Genomic DNA, 22,384 nt, shown 5'->3' with positions numbered 1-22,384 from the left:
ACTAGAATACACTTCCCTAGGATTCAAATTTCTCAAATATAACATGAACTAATTATTCTGCTGCTAAATGAGGCAAGCAATGCCTCACATACAGCAGACACACAATAAACACACACACAAAAAAATAATGCTGAAATTGCTCATAAAGTGGGTATTGATACAATTTAGAATTCTTATTTGATAACAAGATTAGCAGGCATTTCAGTGCTGCCTGTAAGACAGTTCTTCCAACAATTATACTAGAATTAATGTCATTGCTATACTAATTTTTTTAAGAACAGTAAATTTCAAAAATCGTCATTTCATTAAACTTGCTGTCTTAATTACACTTGACCTCAAATGATACCCTGTCAGTCCTGAAAGAACTGGTAAGAAAAAGTATCCATTCTTGTCACAAGAAAAATGAAACTACTCCAGAAAATCTATCATTTCCCCAGGACATTTTCTTTTACTGCTAGATTTTTTTTTTCCTCCAATGAATAAAAAACATATATTGAGGACCAACCCTGTGCCAGGCAGGCCCCATGCTAGATGCTGTTTAGGATATCGCCTGGTGATTAGGAGTCAGACAGACCGTGCTTGAATCTAAGCTCTGCTTGTTAGTGATATAGATCAAGTTATTCAATGTCTCTAACTTTCCTGTTTCTCATCGGCACAATAAGAAGGGCTAACTTGAAGCGTTGTTGATATCGGGAGACAATATATGCAATATACCTGGCCTCAATTATTGCTCTATCACTGGATTCTCACAACTCTGGGACTAGGGGGTACTATATCCTGTTTGCAAATGTGTAATCAAAGACACTGAGAGGTTATGACCTAGATACTTTATCTTTTGAGATGTTTTCCCCCTATGCTTCTTTTGTGGGGGCTTGGGGCAGACAATGTCTCTCAAATTTTGTTACCCAGGCTGGAGTGCAGTGGCACAGTCATAGCTCACTGCAGCCTTGACCTCCCGGGCTCAAGCAATTCTCCTGCCTCAGGCTCCCAAGTAGCTAGGACTACACACATGTGCCATAGTGCCTGGCTTTATTTTTATTGAGTCAGGGTCTCACTGTTGCCCAAGCTGGCCTTGAACTCCTGGCCTCCAGTGGCCCTTCCAACTTTGCCTCTCAAAGCACTGAAATTACAGGCATGAGCCACCATGCTATTTCCATTGTATAGTCTTGTAATGCATCTTCTGGTAATTCTTGTGTCTTCTAGAAATAGATAAATTGTATCTCTATGGAGTCAAAAAGCTTCTAGCTCTTGTGTTCTGGCAGCATGAAGAATCTGAGAACAGTGAAGAAAAACTCAGGGGACAGGCAATATTGATTGTGTGCAACTGTAGCTTAACACAGCACGAACAAGCCTTTCGTATCCTCATCTGCTTTGGGATGCCATGCCCTTTTACTTAGGTGAACTGCCTTTAATAGTTGCTTGCTGCCTGCGTTGCATTCTCTGATACCAGAAAAGGAAATATGTGACAAAATCATGAAGTACAGACTAAGAAACTGTATGGGGCAACTGATTAGAATAGCATTCTCACTGGTGTTCCTCTCAAGATTCCACGGCTTGGTGTCAAACCAAATGTATAGACACTTTCTAGAATGTATTATACTAAAGTATGTAACACTTGGCATTCTGAACACAAAGAGTTTCTTACAATACTAAGGAGCCAATGTCCTGTATTTTTGTCTTGAAGAAAAAAATCTGTTTCAACAGATTCTCCCTAATTCGTTCTCCTTATTTCTAATTTTATACTCTGGCTATGGAAGTAAAGAACTATTTCCATCAACAAAGCAAGTTCCAGACAAAAGTTCTTTAAGAAACTTGCCAAAAAAAACAGCTCATGCTGTCTTTCCTGGGATTCCTCGACATATGAATGCTCCAGCCAGACCCAGAAACGCAGCTTTGTTTTACTACCATTCGATAACGATCTAAGCAGCAAAATCAGGTATGTAGCCCTAAAGCCAGCACTGCTCCCCAGCAAGTCTTTCCAACAGCGCAGATTTCATTACTGTCAGAGTCACACAGGCTGCTTCTGTTCTTGGTATATCTCTCTGTTGTTAATTTATTCTTTGTATCTTTCAAATTACTGGTTATTTTTTAAATAGACTAATGTAAAACCTAGCATATGTTTACTAGAGGGGAAAACACACTCATTTTCCATTTAGTTGACATTTACTGAGCACCTTCTATGGTCCTGGTACCCAATACCCATGCCTGGGATAGGAAACAGTCCCCGCATTCTTGGAAATTACGACAGAAATGCATTACCTGGGTATGCTGGAGGATGCCTTCCAGTTAAGACAAAAAGGAACTTATTTGCAGGATCATAGGGAGACACAGAGTCAATCAGAGGCTAAAGAAAGAGACCAGGTAACTGGTACCCCAGGGAAGATCATGTGGCAGAGGAATTACCTCTCCCACATGCTAGCTTCAATTGATTAAGATTAAAACAGGAGAGCTTAAATCAGAGGTCATCCTATAGCACCAGAAGGTAGACTCCTATTTAGCATAAGGAATATATTCTTCAGAAGAGGTAATTTCCCCCGTTGTAGAAACAATTCAAATCACATGAAGACGTGCAAGGTATAATTTGTGGATATCCTGTTCAATCCCACAACATAGTAATAAAGGAGTATAGACTGGGAAATCCTTCCAGAGTCCTTGAAATTTAGTTTTTATTTTAAGTGTTTAACGTTGATGTTTTTCCCCTTGTCTTTTCAACACAATTCAGCAAGCTGCCATGTTAACTTTTACACAAAACTCCTCATTGGATATGAGAATTTACATTAAGCTGTGAGCAATTAAAGTCTGATGTCTTTTTCCAGATCTCCATTTAAAATGTAAATTAAAGGGCAGAGGGAAAAATAACTTCCCTTATGTCACTTAAATTATCCCTTAAGATTACAGGAAACTATTCATTTTTTCAAACTAGGAGGAACCAAAAACGTATTTCCCCTTCCCACTCTTCACAAAAGAAAATGCTGATGCAATGAGATGCTCTTCTTAATAATAGAACTTTCTGGCTGACTTAAAGGCTAAAATTGACATTTTAAACCGTACATGTCCTTGTTTTTGTTAAGTGGATTTCACTCAATTTAGCCACAGTCATCCCCAAACCTTAAGTCTCCACCCTTCTCCCAAGTCAAATCCCACTACTGTTGTTAAGTTTTGTGTGGCCACACACAACCAATCCTAATAGCTAACATTTTAACACTAGCTTACTATGATGGTGGCCTTTAAGTATTTCACATGTATTAACTGATTGAATCCTTGCAAAGAATTCCAGGGTTGGTCCTGTTACTATCTTCATTTTTTCAGATGAAGAAACCAAGTCACAGTCGAGTGTCACTCTCTTAGCTGTTATCTGGGCTTGTGAAGACTTGATATACGAGGCTCTGGATAAAATCCTACATAAATGCAGGGAAACAGACGTGTATAAACACAAATCACTAACACCTTGATCTTCTAGTTCTGTGGTAAAGGAACAGGATACCTAGTCCTCAAATTTTTCTACCTATATATTTAAATGGGAATAATGCTGTCTGCTTCATGAGATATTGTGAAATAGGCCAATCTTCTCAAACTCTTCTGAACTCAAACTCTTCTAAACTTACTCTTCTAAACTCTTCTCAAACTCTTATAGATACAGAAGTTTATCCACAAGATAAACTTCTTCCTAAGGTTTCTATTTTTAAGAAGTAAGAATTTTTGAAAATAGTTTTTCTATATACTGACAAGTTATTGTAAGGTATATGAGTTAAGGATATCCCTTCCCATGATTTCCAATCCTATATTGTTCCAACCTGGGCAACATGGTGAAACCCCGTCTCTATGAAAAAAAAAAGTAAGACAAAAATCAGCAAGGCAAGCTGGAGCAAGCCTTAGTACCAGCTACTTGGGAGGATGAGGTGGGAGGATGGTTTGAGCCAGGAAAGCAGGAGTTGCAGTTAAGCCAAGATCACGCCACTGCACTCCAGTCTGGGCAACACAGTCAGACCGCCTCAAAAAAATGGAAAAAATAAAAAACCAGTTCCCCGTAGTAAACATTTTGCTTTGTTTCACTACTAGCTACTCAGCACAGGCCTCTACCAAACAACCTGAAACAAAGTAGCCTAAAAGTATTATACCATAACAACCTCTCAGACAACATTTTCATGGGAAGTGATCCAAACAGGCTTAGAGGGTTATGGTGGGATGAAAAAAAAAAAATTATGGCATTTGTATCCGTATAGTTTAGAATGAGATCTGGGTTCTCAAAATTCTATGAAATCATGAAGAGGAAGAAAACTGGATGCTAAACTTAAGATGCAACACCAGCTCTTCAATTCAGCCCAATTTCCCCCAAATTGATGGTCACAAGGCACGGGCAGTTTGCTCCTTCGCTGGCAGTGTAGGACACTTGTTTCCTAATCAAATGTAACTTTTAAAATGTTTATTTCTTTAAAAAATGAATATGGTATGTAGTAAAAACTCAAGAAACTTTACAAATGTCTTTCCTCACATGTATCATTTCCCCTAATCTTCAATCAATAATATTGTTTACAAATAAAAATACCCAGGCAAAACCACACTGGAACTCAGCTCTCCTAACACTTGGTCCAGGCATTGGTCTACAGCTTTAGTTTTACTACCTAATACTGAAATAAAAAATGAGCCATTACTTTATAATTATGTAAGGCTAAGAATTAGTCATTTTTTCTACATTCTACCTTAAAAAAAAAATATGCAAACTGATAGTTACTATCTTTAACATACTTAAAATTGTAAACAATGTAAAAACACAGAAACATTAAGTATCTATTTCTCTTTAATTAAATGTATCTCCTACTTAAATGGGATGTGTGGAGGAAGATTTCTTCTTCCAGATAATCAATACTTCATCTTTGTTTAGTGCCTTTAAATAATAAATATCGCATTACTTTTTAAATGGTTTTATTTTACATACAAATAATGAACATACGTTGTACCCATAAATTCTACCTTCCAAAATCAGCAGCTTTTTAAAAGAAAACCACATAATAACTTTTAAAAGGCGCTGGGATTCCTCTGCTTCTAGATCACTGCTGGGCTAGAAAAATAAAGTTTGTTCTACCAGGAATCACAAGTGAGAACTGAATATTCTCCAAAGTGGAAATTCTAGAGTGTAGTGTCACTCCAGGCAAAGATTATTCAGTTCTCATCCCCAACATCCACAACTACCTATCAGAAGGGTTAAACCAGGTCAAAACAGTCCAGCATAATTTAGGTTTCATCAAACAATGTCATTATGCTCTTCTAAGATGCAAATAAACCAAAACAGGAAATACTAAAACAAAAATAATATCTGATACTGCCATACAAATTGTTAGTTCCTTTTTGTATCCCCCTCTTCTATAACATTAACAAAGGGAATATTTTACCGCAAAGAATATTTTATTTTATACATCACTAGCCATGAATTTTTGCCATTAGTTACTATACAAATGCTGCCTAGTGCCATTACCCAAATGGCATAACCATTTTACATCCACAATTCACTTCTATAGTTATAAGCAGAATTTTCATGATTTACTTAAGTAAATCTATCAGTGAAGATTTAACACTGAGATGCAATCTAACATCCATAATATCTGATGTTATGTAGAAGGCAATGTAGGAAAGATGTATTTTAATCACCTTTCATTTAAGTGACCTTATGTAAAAAATAAGATAATTTAGCAGTTCCAAGTATCCAAAGGGTCTTTTCAAATGTACACAAAAGAAATGGTTACAGAGATTTTTAAGGAGCATCTTCCATGTCCACATCCTCTTGTAACTGCTGTACCATTTTCTCTTCCAACTGCTTCCCTTTGCCTTTAATAAAAACAAGTAAAAAATAAACAACTTAATTCAATGTGACCTTACAGAATTCACATCAACACTTTATAAAGGATCCTGCATGTTTTAAAGTAATATAAGCCATTCCTAAGAAATTTAATAACAGCTAAACTAACATAGGTCTTATGATATGCCCTGCATCAAATAAACATTCTACATACATTTGCTCATTTCACCCTCCTAACAACCTCCATTTTAAATATGAGAAAACTGAGGCTCCAAGACAGATTAACTTGCTGAAGGTCACTCAACTAGAAAGTCATATAAGTCAAAGCGCTGGCATGTGAACTCCGGCCATCTGGATCCAAGGTCCCTGCTCTTAACACTGTTCTATCTACCTCAAAAAGGATTACCTAAAAAATTAGATAACAATGGTTCCTTTCTGGTGCTTTTTGACTATCAGTTTGTTATCATGTATATGTGAAACAAATGCTCCAGAATTTTGTCTACTTTAATAAAATTTGGTACAAAAATAATACAAGTAGATTTACACAAACGTACTCAACATGTGATTACAGAATTTGACCTTTACTAACATTTCTTTCCCTTTAAGTGATCTACCTAAGTAAACTGCATAAGAGACTGTACTTGGTGTTAGCTGAGTAAAAGAAACAGTAGTCCAAATTTTAGTATCAGAATCACCTGGAATGCTACTGAACAGTGGCTCAGACTCAAAGAGCCTCGGCCTATGTATTTATACTAAGTTCCCCAAGTTGGTAATTCTGAGACCAACCAAAGTTTGAGAAACACTAATATAAAACATTGTCCAAAAATCATCTACAAAACTATTACTCAAATAATTTTGCTTAACTTGGGGAGATATGGAACATAGAATTCAATGAAGGGAAAAAAAACACCATATAAATAGATTACACCTGGGAAATACACTGAATAAATTACATTTTAATAGACCAAATCATATCATACCTTTACTATGAAAGATAATATTTAAAGGAAAAAATACCCAAAGTTAGTTGGTACCCAAATACACAGACCACAAAAATCTACATTTTTCATTTTTCTTCTTAAAGCAGAAAATTCCTGTGCAACATAGAACTCACCTGCAAGAGGGGCTCGGATAAGATGGATGTTTTGCTTGACTTCTTTGATATCCTGAACTTTCTGTAGCTCTTTATTTTTCTTCAATCTACAGCAAAACACATTAAAGCCAAAATTTCAGTTACTAACCCTGCTTTAAGCAGCATCAATTCACAATACAGCTTCTAAATGTTGTTACTTCAGTTAGCCCCACAGATGGGGAATGGAAGCACGATGGCTGCCCTTCTGTTCACTCCCCTTTCTTCTCCCCACAACACTCCCCATCCAGCAGCAGCATCAACACCAAGTGAACAAAGAGCCTCTCAGTTCTCTCACGTTATTCCCAAATGGCAAGTGGTGAACATAACCTAAAAGAGATATATACCTTACATTTATTCCCAAATCTAAAGTAAGGTCACCTGTTAAGCCCTCACAAATGTACATTTTCTTCCCTAACAACTCAAACTCAAAGTGGTTTTCTAGTTCGAAATTAGCTCAAAATAGGATTCCTACCCTACCACAACACTTGTTCATGCATTCATTCTTTGTACTTAAGAATGGCACAAAATGGGAGCTCAATATATATTTGCTGAGTAAACGAAGGATGTGAGTCATGAAAAGAAGTAGCGCTTGGCTGGGTGCGGTGGCTCACGCCTATAATCCCAGCACTCTGGGAGGCCGTGGCAGGTGGATCACGAGGTCAGGAGATCGAGACCATCCTGGCTAACATGGTGAAACCCCATCTCTACTAAAAATACAAAAAATTAGCCGGGCGTGGTGGCGGGCACCTGTAGTCCCAGCTACTCGGGAGGCTGAGGCAGGAGAATGGCAGGAACCTGGGAAGCGGAGCCTGCAGTGAGCCAAGACGGCGCCACAGCACTCCAGCCTGGGCGACAGAGCAAGACTCAGTCTCAAAAAAAAAAAAAAAGAAAAGAAGTAGTACTCTACTACATAAAACAATCTTTAACCCTTTAACTGTTACAGTGCCTAGATCTTTTCTTCTCAAATAGATAAGTCTCTGTTATATAATTTTTAAAAAACCATTGGGTAATTAAAAGAGCACAAAACACATGATATTCAATAGAAATGCTAACAGACTAGTCCTCAAACATTTTTCTGAAATGCTTTAAAATTTTTAAGCCACAAAGCTGCTGGCACGTGCTTCTTTTCCTTGACATATTCCATAGCAATTAATTTAAAAGCTAATGGTCCTGCTCTGAAAAAAATAGCTGATTCCAAGCTGGGGAAGAGGAAACATCTTGTTAGCTACGAAACATGAATGCACTCAAAGAATGAGGAGAACTGTCAAAATGACGTAACAGTCTGCCTGAAGGAACTCCCACAGGCCAAATGTGGGCCACTTAGAACATCAAAATAAACAATGACAATAAAGAATTATAACCCAATGTATACCATAAGAATCCATGAATACACACAGATGTAATATGAGTAAAGGAATAAATCTTGAAATTGATGGAAAAGGGAAAGTTCTTTCTTACATGAGAAAATCAACTAAAAAATGTAGAAGAAATGATGGAATTAGAAAAACCACCATTTGGCAACAATCACAACAATAGTAGTAAGTGATTCAGGCAAGACTCTAATGAAAACCAAAACCAGTAGGTACAAGTTTGAGGAGTAATAGGCTCTTTACTGAATCTCTATGTATCTCCCCCAAGAGATGTACTGATTATAAGGAAAACAAACTAGTAACCTTCCAGTGGAGAAACCTAACAGACATCACCTTAATCAAATGACCAAAGTTAACATCATCAGCAAGGTGACATCATGTGCTTCCCGATATGATGCATGAGAAGGATATGCCATCATTTCTGTGACATCCCTGCCAAAGGTGCCTAACCAAAATCTAATGAGGAAGATATCAGACAAACCCAAATTGAACAACATTTTATACAATAACTTGACCTATAGTCTTCAAAACTACCACTGTCATGTAAAAGAAAGAAAGATGAGAAACTGTCCAGATTAAAGGAGCCTGAAGAAACATGAAGGACTTTCCGTTGCTATGGACGTAATCAGAATAACTGGTGAGGTCTAAACAAAGTTCATAGATTATATAACAGTATTACATCAATGTTAATTTCCTGACTGATAGATAACCACACTGTGTTTAAGAGAATGTTATTTTTAGGTTACATACACTTAAGTATACTTAGAAGGAAAAAGCATTATGGTCTTCAATACATTGTGACAGGGATAAAGTAAATGTAAAATGCTAGCAGAATATATAAGAGTTCTTCATATTATTCCTGGAAGTTTTTGGTAAGTCTGAAGTTATGTCAAAATTTAAAATTTAAAAAAAAAATACGAATGCCTCTAAATATCTACTAGTAATTACTTTCCAAAAGTTACTCCACATAAATATTCATACCTGTTCATTATAAATTTAGCTTGGCGTTTCTGTTTGATCTCTTCAACTCTCTTCATTGCATCAACTACAAAAAAGTTCACAAGAGTTAGCAAATGTACGCACATTCAAGCACTATGATCAACAACTGCATTAACAAGCACTTCTTTATTATTCTGATTTAGAAATGAATTTACATGAAAAAAATCATTACAAAAACAATCCCTACTCAAAAAGCTGAAGAAGGTATATACTCATGGCCATCATCACTCTCAACATTCTAACAACTATCATTTCTCTAATTTTTATTTGACAAAAGTCTATTGCTGTTAAATTTTCCTTCCACTTTAAACCAATCCAATGCTTTTCAAATTTTACTATACAGAGAACTTGGACTATTGACAACTAATCTCATTCTTAACTTGTAATTTCCATGAATAAAGACAGCATCTTTCTGGTTATGAACACTTAAAGTGCCTGGGATATGGTCAGCACATGATATTGGCAGAATGAACCAAACAATCAATACTAATATGTTCTAGACCACAAAAATCCAACTGTTTTAGAAAATGTCTGCAGGAGCGTTGGCTAAAAGGGGGCTGAGTCCAACTATGCTCTAAAATCTCTATTAGTACTATCCAATGAAAGACAAACCACATATGAAATTTTAAATTTTCTAGTAGCCCTATTTTTTAAAGTAAAAAGGAACAGGTGGAAATTTAATGATACATTTTATTTAACCCAAATTTTCAAAATACTGTCATTCAACATGCAATCTATATAAAATTATTAGTGAAATATTTCATTCCTATTTTCATATTGAGTCTTCAAAATCCAGCATTCATTCCACATTTACAGCACAATGCAATTTAGACTAGCCACATTTCCAGTGCTCAGTGGCTCAGACACCACAACTTCTGATCTACCTCTTTAAAGTGTAGTCTGCAGATCTACAGAATAAGATATTTATATAGTCTTAACGTGTCTCCCAAAAGTGCACTTACTCATTAAAAAGAGTAAAACAGTAACTCTTCAGTGGAAAAACCTGACAGACACCACCTTAACCAAATGATCAAAGTTAACACTGCTAGTAATGGAACTAATGGACAGCTTGTGTCTCCTGACAAAGAACACTGAAAAAACTCAGCATCGAATCTCTGGTGCTCTTGCCAAATGTGCATTATCCAAACCTAATCTGAAGGAAACATCAAACAATCCAGTTAAGAAATTTTATACCAAACGCCTGGCCCATATTCTTCTAAACTGTCAATATCATGAAATATAAAGACAAACTCAGGAAATGTTCCAGATTAAAAGAGATTAAAGAGACATGACATGTACTATTCTTACAAATTTTGCTATAAAGAATATGACTGGGACAATCAGAGAAATATGAATAGGTCTGAGATTAGGTAATAATATTCTATTAATGTTAGTTTCTTAATGTTAATAATTGCAGTGTGGTTATGTGAGAGTGTTCTTATTTCTGGAAATACATATTAAACTAGGGATAGAGAACATTATGTTTGCTTAAACAGTTCAGAAAAATATACGCTAAAGGGAGAAAGGGAGAAAGAAGAGAGACAGAGAGAAAAAATTAATTTAACAAAATGTTAACATTCAGGGAGTCTGGACGAAGGATATCAGAGAACTCTACTCCTGCAACTTTTCTGTAATCTGAAATTAGGTCAAAATAAAAACTTTTTAAGAATTGTAGTCTAGGACCAGTAACAGTGGCATCATTTGGGAGCTTGTTAGAAACAAAGGATTTCAGGCCCCACACAAACCTATTATATCTGAATCTACATGTTAACAAAAACCACCAGGACAATCTTTAAGACCCCTAGTATTAAAGCAACGTTTATATAAATAATTCTAAGAAAATGTCAACTATAAATCTGCATATGCTGTAGCTCAGAATTAATAATATGCTGGATATGTAACTTTTTTTCTTTGTCTTTCAGCAAAAATAAGGACAAGTTCTAGTACTCAGAAGCATTTCCACACTTTAAACTTATTTAGAAGGGAAATAAACACAAGTGGCAGGAAAATCCTTTCCAAAGAATAATATACTGTATTTCCAAATATTCCAGAAGATTGAAATATTTTGAACCTAAGAAGCATCTGACTGCACAATTCACAACTGCAAAGATATGGAACCAACCTAAGTGCCCATCGACCAACAAGTGGGTAAAGAAAATGCGGCATTTATACATGATGGAATAGTACTCACCCAAGAAAAGGAACAAAACAATGTCTTTTGCAGCAACTTGGATGGAACTGGAGGTCATTATTCTACATGAAGTAACCCAGGAATAGAAAACCTAATACTGTATGTTCTCACTTACAAGTGGTGGCTAAGCTATGGCACGCAAAGGCATACAGAGCAATATAATGGACTATGGAGACTCAAAAGTGGGGGTGGGGTGGGGTAAGGGGTAAAAACTATATATTGGGTACAATGTACACTACTCAGGTGATGGATGCCCTAAAATCTCAGATTTTGCCAATCTACAATTAATCCATGTAACCAAAAAAACCACTTGTACCCCAAAAGCTACTAAGATTAGAAAAAAGTTCAACAAAAATAAAATAAGTAAAAAGTTAAAAAAAAAAAAAAAACCTGAAGACATTAAAAATTCACCTGCAACACAGGCAGCCATGAGGGATAAAGTGCAAACTACTTTTCCTGGTGTTTTTGAAATTCTAACATACTACTGTTTCTACAGACATCAATACCTTAACGAAGGTTGTTCAATCCATGTCCTCACATAATTTGATAATGTAAGTAATGAACATACAACTCTTGTCAACAGATTAGTTTATAGACCAAATGATATTGAAATATGAGGGGTGTGGAAAATCAATAAATCTCTTAGAAGAATAATATATTGTTCTGGAACAATACTGAAAACAACTTTTATTAATTGTGTAAAACACCAGGAAACAATCTTAAATTCCAAAGACTCTCATCCTATATACCTAGCACTCATACTGTCCACTTAGCAGATTTTCTTAGAAAAAACTATTTTTAGGATCCCAGTAAAAAGGAAAGCAGAATCTGTGCAGGGAAAAAAAAAAAAAATCTACAAAGCACTGTTTCTTACAGAATTTACAGATGTACAAATGAGGGGGGCAAGAGAATGAGACTCTGTAATAAAACCTAACAGAAACAATAAAATAGGAGTACTCAGTAAATGCACCTAAAGGGCAGAGACTGTGTGTGACCTGTTCATCTTTGTATACCACAGGCAGTGCTTAATAAATGTGCAATGAATTAAAATAAAGAAAGAACTGCAGAGAACATTACCATTACAGCATGTGAAGTCATACAGAACACAGCAGTATTTCTCTCGAGCAATATAACACGAAACTAGCATGGTAGACCATAGAACTGATTATCACGTTATCACTGAAATTGGATATGCACCTCATTTCAACAACCACCTAAGTCAAAGCAGTTACAAAATATGTAAAAATGATCTGGAGCTGCTGTCTTCAAGCAATAACAACAACAACAAAAGCAAAGGTCAAAATGAAATAAAACTGAATAAAATCCAGAAATGCTTCAGGACAGGCACGGTGGCTCACGCCTGTAATCCCAGCACTTTGGGAGACTGAGGCGGGCGGACTGTCTGAGCTCAGAAGCTTGCCACCAGCCTGAGTAACATAGTGAAACCCTGTCTCTACTAAAATACAAAAAAAATTAGCCAGGCATGGCAGCGTGTGCCTGTAGTCCCAGCTACTCGGGAGGCTGAGGCAGGAAAATTGCTTGAACCCGGGAGGCGGAGGTTGCAGTGAGCCGAGATCACACCACTGCACTCCAGCCTGGGCAACAGAGCAAGACTCCGTCTCAAAAAAAAAAAAAAAAGAGAAATGCTTCAGGACTTTCCAATAATGTCCTTGATAAGGATGCCTTTTGAAATCAATTTAATAATCCTATAAGTTAATCTCTTTAGAAATCCTTGAGTTTGAATAAGTGTTATTTCCTTGTCAAATAAACCCAATAAAAATCAATTGCTTTTCAGAAATTAACTCTTCCTCTAATTATAAAGCAGAAGGAAAAGACCTTTTTTTTAAAAAGGGGGTAGGAGAGACCCAAAGGGTACAATAATTAGGGCTAAGTATAGAAAAGGCAATTCCAAATCTAAACTCCAATTTCTCCACATGGTCCAGGGTAAACAAAGCTTTAGAACAAGCTTGACCAACCCACAGCCCAACATAAATTCGTAAACTTTTTTAAAACATAAACAGAGTTTTTTGCAATTTTTTTTTTCTTAGCTCATCAGCTATCATTAGTGTTAGTGTATTTTATATGTGCCCTAAGACAATTCTTCTTCCAATGTGGCCCAGGGAAGCCAAAGATTGGATGCCCCTGGTTTAGAAGGTGTAAATACTACTACAAAGGTCCACACATTTTCAATTCTTCCCCTGAAGTCTCGTGACTGACTGGAGTACAGAAAGGGATGCCCTGCCTATGATCTATTAGGAGAGTAATAAAGTTTGTGGAATTCTAAGCCTTACAGACTCTGGTTAACAAACCACATCACCCCCACACCCAACACTAGAAATGGCTACAGGCTGCACAAAGGTAACCATGGGAAGAAAAGAAGGCAGGGCCAGTGCCCGGCGTGGTGGCTTACGCCTGTAATCCCAGCACTTTGGGAGGCCAAGCCGGGTGGATCACTTGAGGTCACGAGTTCAAGGCCACCCTGGCCAACACGGCGAAAACCCACCTCTACTAACAATACAAAAATTAGCCAGGTGTGGTGGCATGCGCCTGTAATCCTAGCTACCCAGGAGGCTGAGGCAGGAGAACTGCTTGAACCTGGAAGGCAGCGACTGCAGTGAGCCGAGATCATGCCACTGCACTCCAGCCGGGTGGACAGAGCAACACTTTGACTCTCAAAGAAAAAAAAAAATAAATAATAATAATAATAATAATAATAATAAAAAGGCAGGGCCAACGGTCCCAAACATCCAAACATACACAAATGTTGTAGAACCTACAAGCGAGCTTAAGGGATTAACTTTTTCTACATATGGGACTTTTTTCATTAAACTTTCTGCCTACTTCAGGGAAAAAAAGAAAAAACTAGGTATTATTGCTTGTAATTTCAGAAGATTACAACTTCATTTTTTACCTAAGTCAAACACTTAGAAATTCTCAGGACATTTGTAATGTTGACCTTAAGCACTACACTTTTTAATTTTAATTATAAGGTATACAGAATACAAGTTTATATCCTAAACTATACAGTCTAAACATGTGAAGTGTGTTAGGTTTTGTGTGTATTTTAACTGTCCCACACTCACCCTAAAACGGTATTTTCCTTCTCTCTTTTTTTCAGCTACTTGTATGTTTTTACACCTCTGTGTGGGCACTTCAAGTAGTATCAAAGTGAATAATTTACATTATTTTAAAATGAACACACCAGCCAATTGTAAAAAAAAAAAAAAAAAAAAAGATAAAGATATGACTACAACAGAACCATTAAAATGAGGATAAAATAATAAAAGCCAGGCGATGACAAATGGAAAATTCAATATTTAAACAACAAGCTGACACTTAAAGTTATAGTATTATCCCAAACCAGTCTCTCCTCAAAATTATTGGTATTTTTCTGTGACTTACTAGTTTTATTCCATAGCTCTCGCTGGTATTTGATAGGTTCATTTCTACGTTTTTCAAATTCAAATGAATTATCCTATAAGAGGGAACAGAGGAGATAAAAATAAAGTTTTAAGAAAAGTAGAAAGGAAACATTTCTTAAAACATCTTCCTTTTCATAAGTGTTCTGAGTGAACACACATCAAGATTCGCCCCTCAGGGTGATCTCAGAGAATATAGGTTTTCAAACTTTTTCTCCTTTCACACCGCCCTACTGAAAACATCTTTCTATATAACGGTGCTTCTCAAAGAGAGAGGAGGAGTCAGTAACACCTCCATCCCTCAGAACGGCATAGGACAATTACCAGGATTACAAACTGAAAAACCTTCCCCATTTCCATTCCCAGATAAGATTCAAAGCCAGAAAACTCTGAATTACATTGAACCATATGAAACTGCCATTTTTCACAGATCAAAAAAAAGTCAACATCAAGAATTCCATGTCCTTCCTGTAGGAGACAGAAAAAAAGAGAGAGAAAACTTCATATGGTTCAACCTAAATATCTATGTGTTATAGCAAAAAGGTATGAAAACTATATATATCTTCAAACAAATGAGGTGCTACTCTGCAGAATATAAGTCAGGCCCTACATTTCTCAGATCTCCTCCAAAGACTGTTACCATTGCTAGTGGCTGGTATTTTTACAGCTAATGATCCTTCTAATCTTAAAACACACAAAACTATTTTGGAAAAGCTACAGGTATTTCTTGGTTTTCAAATCTATCTGACAGGCATATAAAACAGCATCACCTCTGGATTTAGCTACTATTTCTTTTATATATACACACCTTTATTCGGAGCATACTAACCTCAGCCACAAGGTAAATGGTAATCAGTAAATGACTGACTGGCAGTCTTTCCTCAGGCAGCTGCCACTTGCATTTAGGCTGCTATGCTTCTTCTCGTCCAGAATGAAAATTATTTTTGTGACAGTAATTATGATATGGCCTTGCATCTGGTCAAACGATACTCTTTACATTCACTGCAAAGCTCTGGTATTAAGGAAGCCAGGAAAGGGCTTGATGGAAAATGCTTGCAGATACTGACTGCCCTTTAGCAATAAAAAGGTGGGAAAGGGGTCATAGGTTTGGTGGGTAAAGGAGGCCATGGACGGAGGGGACAGTTTAAAAGATCTTCCTCCCTCAAAGGTAGCCTGTACTGCATTTTCATCTCCTTTCTTTACAGGGACTGAACGCAGACAGCTTCAAAATATCCCTTTATCAATTCAATGTAACAATATAATGATGGAGGCTCACTCCATTAAATCCTCTTCCCCCTTGACTTAGCTCTAGTCCTCCTCACACCAACATTACTAATTTCTCTGCTCTCAGATACAAAGCCCTGCTAAGGAAATCCAGAAACTGATAAATGACTCTATTATAAACTTCACCTGAGCCTTGACTGCTGTTCAGAAATGCTTTCTCTTAACTTCTTCTCAAAATCTTTCAGTAGCAATACCCAACTTCATCCCAAGCCATTTAAATGATTTTCCTTTCTCTGCAAGAGCTAAAAATAGTAGCTCCACAGAATTACAGTTTTCAGGACCATGTAAGAATGAGATTATTTCCAAAGCCAAATACAAATAAGGCACTTATTAATAATGTTATAGGAGGCCTTGCCATGACTGATTAAATGACATACACCCTTCAAATACTAAAACTGTGATACGTGTAAAAACTATATTGATAGCTAACTGTACTCACCACTGTAAGCTCTTTACCAGCTGCTTTCCGGAATGCCTTGGTCCACCTAACTTTGCGAGGATTGCGCTTCTTTTTAAAGTTTTTATGACATTTAGATTTGCAAAATCTGAACACCTACAAGAAAAGTTAAAATATTGAGGAGTCAACATTAAAAACTTTTCTATCATAAGATGTTACCCCTGCTAGACAAAAAATACATGCCCTTCTACTTAAACTGCCATTTAGAAATGTGTAAGATATATCAGATTAAATGGAAACAACTATTTTTTGACTGTCAAACATCATCCCAACCAAAGGCTAAGGGCCCTGAAAATATTATTTCAAATTACTAATCATTTGTATAGAATAACAGTAAAATTATTTCAAATAAAGGGAATAGTTGTAAGTAAAGTCATTTAAGTCCTTTCTTAATTCAGGATAATTTTCAAAATTCACTGTCTCTATACCTCAATGGGAATAAAAGTTTCAAACAACCATTCTGAAATCTCCTTTTGAGTCTTTCCATCTTCCTTGTTGAAAGCACAAAATAATTTCAAAAGCAATTAAAACTGGTGCTCTAATAGATTTGTTTTCGACTTATCCATAGATCTGCCAACAACATTCTTTACTACTTTAACTCTCCATCTTCATCCTAAAAGATTTAATCCTTTAATAGTGCTAACTTACAACTTGATGATGCTTCAACATGTTCCTGAAATGGCTTATTAGGACTCATTTTATAAATCTAACAGTATTATTTTGTTATTTCGTAATGCCTTAGAACACACTGCAATTTGTGTATGCCACTGGAGAAAATGGGAAGAGAAAAAGTAATTATTTGGGGTTTGTGGATCTTGGTAAAGAAAATAAAGTTGAACTATACCTAGAAGGTATGACAGATAAATAGGTCAAAATAAACAGTACAAACACTTCAAACTAAATAAGCCTGTGTATGTATCACAAATCATACCACTTTTCACCTTTTATATATGTTGCCCTATGGGGAACCTCAAGTAGGTCACTTACACACAGTAGGACAGTTTTCTTAGAGACTGCTGCTATTAGTTTAATCTGATCCAGGCCCATACCTCCTAGAGAGCCTTCTCCTAGAGTGAAAGCATGTCTATATCCTTGAGTTAATTTCAAATAGACTAGAAAATATAAGAACTACTAAAGTCTCTTGGAGTAGCCTACTATGAAATCATAAATAAAAAATGAATATATTAAAATCATTGTGAAACGAATTATATTTCATTTGAGTATTTTCAGCCCAAAATACTATTACCTTTTTAAATAAAAGCCTCCCACATTTAATATCTACTAGATGACCCTTAGGCAAATTCCTTTTTCTACTATTTATCTAACAGGAGGACTAAACTTGTTTTGGCTCCTCTCAATTCCAAATAGATCCAATGAGGAATCTACTTGGTTCCTTATCTAATAGGTATTACCTGAAAGGCACAATGAAGGATCTAAAGAGACTTGGAACCAGAGGAGGTGTGAAGGGGATTCAATCAGCAAATAAGGAGTATCTATGTGCCTGATGTTGTACCAGTGCTAAGGATACAAGAACAATTAAAATTTGGTACTCTACCTTGAAAAGCTTAGTCTGGCAATGCGATAGTCTCACTTTGCGATCAAGAAAGACCAAGATCTGACTAGGATACAAACAATGGGATAAAGCTATAATCATGTATAATGTAACATGTAAACACATATGAGGAAGTGGTTAAATCTATGGTAGTGTAAGAGGTGGATGGCTTATGTGTCAGGCAAAGCTTTATGTTCTCAAGTTTCTCTTTTAATTTAGTCCCCTAAATGCTAACATGCTAACAAATGATCCCCCATACCTTGGACTCACAGGTCTTCAAACTTTTCTTATTCCACTAATTCAACATGTATTAAGCCCTCATTAAGACTGTATTTTTCCTGTTTGCAAAGTATGTGCAAATATGGAGAATTAGCATTAATTCTACCCTTAATCCATTTATGCCTAAGAAGAGTAAAAGGTGAAGTTTCTATTAACAACAGTCTCAGAAACTAAGAGAATAAAGACAGAAAGACTAGTTAAAGCCTGGGAAACATATCAAGTCCCTGTCTCTACAAAAACAAAAACAAAATTTTAATCTCCCCGTCTCTACAAAATTTTTTTTTAATGTTGGACATGGTGGTGCACACGTGTAATCCCAACTACTCAGGATGCTGAGGAGGTAGGACTGCTTAAGCCCAGGAGACTGAGGCTGCAGAGAGCCATGATCACACCACTGCACTCCAGCCTGGGTAATAGAGAGTGAGATCCTGTCTCAAAAAAAAAAAAAAAAGACTAGGTAAGAGGCTATAAAAGTGGTAAGTGCCTAATCTGAACTAGGGCAGGAAAGCAGAAAGAAGGCAAAGACACCACTATTTTTTCAGAGGCAGGATAGGTAAGTCTTGATAACTAGATACAAAAGGTGAAAGATTCAAAGATGACTCTCATATTTCTAGCAAAACTATCTGGGCACTTAAGAGTGGTATTAATTCACAGAGCAAAAAGATTTGAGGTACTAAGGAATTCTCTTTCAGTAGGCCCACTGTGAGGTACATCCAGTGGAAAATTCAGATTTGGAGCTCAGGAGATTTAGACTTGGAAATCAAGAACATAAAAAAGGTGAGATACTTGTTCTTTGTTAGTGCTTCAGGCCCTCTATCTTTTATTTCCTCCATCAACTCTCTTCTGGATCCACTGGTCTTCCTTAGGCCAAGCTGACTCCCAGCCAACTCAACACTGTCCTTATTCTTCATCAACTTAATTTCCACTGTGTCTACCAAATCAATACCCAGGTCTTGACAGCTCTCACGATCTGTTGTTCTAATTCCAATATCCAGCTGACACGCATCCTGGACGAAAATCACAAAATCGTAACGAGATCATATATAACGAGATCATGCCTACTCTGAATTAGACTCCAACCTGGCAATCTTTTGGTTCATTTTTATAAACTTCTTATCATGTTCCTGAGAGCAAGTATTCAAAACCTTCTACGTTCTTTTACCTTACCACACATAGCTTTGGTCCCTCATTTTCAGCTGAATCCCCTGCATCTAATTAATGGGGTCAATATCTTTGATCTGTTACAGAGATATAAAGTGAAGTCAGACTTGTAATTCTTTAGCATGTCAAATTCACCTTAATATACAGATTCTTAGACCCTCTTCCCCTCCCCTAAAGATTCCAAGTCAACAGATCTGGTGGAAACCAGGAATCTGTAAAAGCCCAGTAATTCAGAAGCAAACTTAAGAAGTCAAATTCTGAGCAACAATGTGTTTCTCTGAGAAAGAGAGGAACGGGATTCATTCTGTAATGACAGGACAAACTCATGTACCATTCAAAACGTCTTTCACAACTAGGACTCATTTATTATTTACCTTTATACACTTACTATAATTATACTTGTAGCCCTACGCCCAAGGCTCTATCATCTTTTACAATCCAGTCACTTATTCAAACAAGTGGATTTGCTCCGTTCTCTGCCTTTTCTCAAAATGTTCACTTTCCTTCCACTTAGAAGGCTCCCTCCGCTCTTTCTTCCGCAAAATTCAGGATCCAAGATAAATATCACCTCCATTCTGAGTCTTTCCGTACGGGACCCTCCCCAACTCACCCGCAGTACCTAATGCAGTACTACCTGCAGTAGACTTAATACATAAGTCTACTATTAAGCAATATGGAGCACTTCCATCAACCTCTACACTTTAGTATGGACCTCAGCATAATGCCTGACAGGGTATACACTCAACAAAGTTTACTGGATTCAAGAACGTGGCCCACGTACACGAGTGGCCAAACAGCCCTCACAGACATCCAAGATTCCTGGTAGGCGCTAGCTGGGATCGCTCCTGAAGCTCCACGCTGCCAACGCCACCCAAGGGTGGCCTGGTGGCCAGCGCCACTCGGGACACCGGGAAGGAGAAACGCCCGAAGCGGAACGCTGAGACCGGAGCCCCAGTTAAGCCACCCTCCCACGGGGACAGCGGGAGCAACCAGGGCCAAACCCGGCAGACGCAGAAGCACCCAGCACTTAGTCCCCGCGCCCAGGAACCGCGGAAGCTGGGCTGAAGCGCAGACTGGTCTCGGTCGCCTCACCTTGCAATCGTTGCGGACGAACATCATGCCGTGTCCAGGGTAGATGGGCCCCGAACAGAAATAACACTTCTCGATACGCATGTTGAACCCGCGTGGGACCCCACCAAACAAACGCCAAGCTTGAGAGGAAGTGACGCAGCCCCGTCACCGGAAGTGACCTTCTTCCCCCTTCCCCCGACCGGAAAAAGGCAAGCGTCCTTAGTTCTCGCGGGTCAGTTAGACGAGAAGCGAACACGACTGTGCCTCCCGCGGCCGTGCGGTCAAAAGCGCGGCCGTTTGACGCAGGCGCAGAGCTGCAGACTAGATCTGTTCGCTCTTACTTTGGGGAAATACGGTTTTGCGCCACCTTCTGAACTCGCTCTCACATCGCCTATTTTTTTTCCTCTCTGTGTGTCGGCATTTACGCACGTTTTATGTATCTTTGGTTTGTGCTTTGCTCCGAAGTGCTCTCGAGTGCGCTGTCTTAACTCGTTTGTCTACTGCCTGCCCTAAACCAGCCCTCGATTCTCGTCCCATGGTGACTTGCAGGTTGTAAGCGGCGAAGAACCTGCAATCCAGCGTTGCTTCTTCAAACATTATAATGAAAACGGTTGAGTCGTTGATGCTCCAAGGACTTTACCAGCAATTTTTTAAAATAGAAAATCGTGTTCTCCGCCTCCCGCCTCCCATTTTAATTAATATACATATGTAGTAAACAAATACTTTCGGCTGGGCGCGGTGGCTTACGCCTGTAATCCTAGCACTCTGGGAGGCCGAGGTGGGCGGATCACCTGAGGTCAGTAGTTTGAGACCAGCCTGACAAACATGGAGAAACCCCGTCTCTACTCAAAGTACAAAATTAACCGGACGTGGTGGCGCATGCCTGTAATCCCAGCTGCTCGGGAGGCTGAGGCAGGAGAATCGCTTGAATTCTGGAAGCAGAGGTTGCGGTGAGCCGAAATCGCGCCATTGCACTCTAGCCTGGACAACAGCAGCGAAACTCCGTCTCAAAAACAAAAACAAAAAGAAAAACAAATACTTTCGCCAGAAACTACCTCCTTTCCTAGACGTGCTGTCTTCCTCCCCAGGGGCAAAACAGTTCCATTTGTTACCTACCAGAGCTTTTCTGTGCATAGGCAAACACGTATATTTGTGTGTTTCCCTGTCTGTACGTCGTCGTCTTTATAATACTAGTTAATATACTATTTACCCTTTTCTGCATCTTGCTGTTACCTTGTCTCCATTGGAATGTGAGCTCCATGAGGGGCAGGGATTTCAGTTCGTTTGGTTTGCAACTACATCTCAGTATCTAGAATAGTCCCTGGCACATAATAGGCATTTGATACACATTTTACTGTAAACGGGTATTTAACATTCGTTTTCATATATATATATGCCATTGTACGAAAGTATTTTAATTGGTCACTAAGCGATAGTCATTCTTATCTTTTGGTATAATAAGCATCTTTACTGACACGCCTTTTCAAGAGAGGGTTTATGTAGAACTGCTGGATCAAGAGGAGCTGGATATAGATATCTAATTTTAAAATTTGGCAGATAATACTAAATTGCCTTCCAAAAGTTTTTACCAATTAACACTCCGCATCAACAAATAAGATGTCTGTTTCACTACACCCCTATGAAAAGTGATCTTTGCCAACCGGAGATGAAAATT

General features: G+C 37.7%; 1 protein-coding gene across 1 annotated transcript; it reads right to left on the bottom strand.

The window, feature by feature from the left end:
* Positions 1–4,780: 4,780 nt before the first annotated feature.
* Positions 4,781–20,990, bottom strand: LOC116275825 (probable ribosome biogenesis protein RLP24). Its single transcript, XM_031668657.1, has 6 exons — positions 20,731–20,990; positions 16,629–16,742; positions 14,889–14,961; positions 9,278–9,341; positions 6,909–6,994; positions 4,781–5,823 (listed from the first exon to the last, which is right to left on the bottom strand). Exons 1-6 carry the CDS (start codon positions 20,809–20,811, stop codon positions 5,750–5,752), a joined length of 492 nt encoding a protein of 163 aa, XP_031524517.1. The 5' UTR covers positions 20,812–20,990; the 3' UTR covers positions 4,781–5,749.
* Positions 20,991–22,384: the final 1,394 nt, after the last annotated feature.

The sequence above is a fragment of the Papio anubis genome, chromosome 7, assembly GCF_008728515.1.
Source record: "Papio anubis isolate 15944 chromosome 7, Panubis1.0, whole genome shotgun sequence".
Taxonomy (NCBI): Eukaryota; Metazoa; Chordata; class Mammalia; order Primates; family Cercopithecidae; genus Papio; species Papio anubis.
This window is presented reverse-complemented; position numbering and strand designations above follow the sequence as displayed.

Coding starts and splice junctions, on each gene's coding strand:
- LOC116275825 (XM_031668657.1), bottom strand. CDS start 20,811: ATGCGTATCGAGAAGTGTTATTTCTGTTCGGGGCCCATCTACCCTGGA. Junction 14,962..16,628: donor CTGGTAAAGAGCTTACAGTG/GTGAGTACAGTT, acceptor TCCCTCTTATAG/GATAATTCATTTGAATTTGA. Junction 6,995..9,277: donor GCTAAATTTATAATGAACAG/GTATGAATATTT, acceptor GTTTTGCTGTAG/ATTGAAGAAAAATAAAGAGC.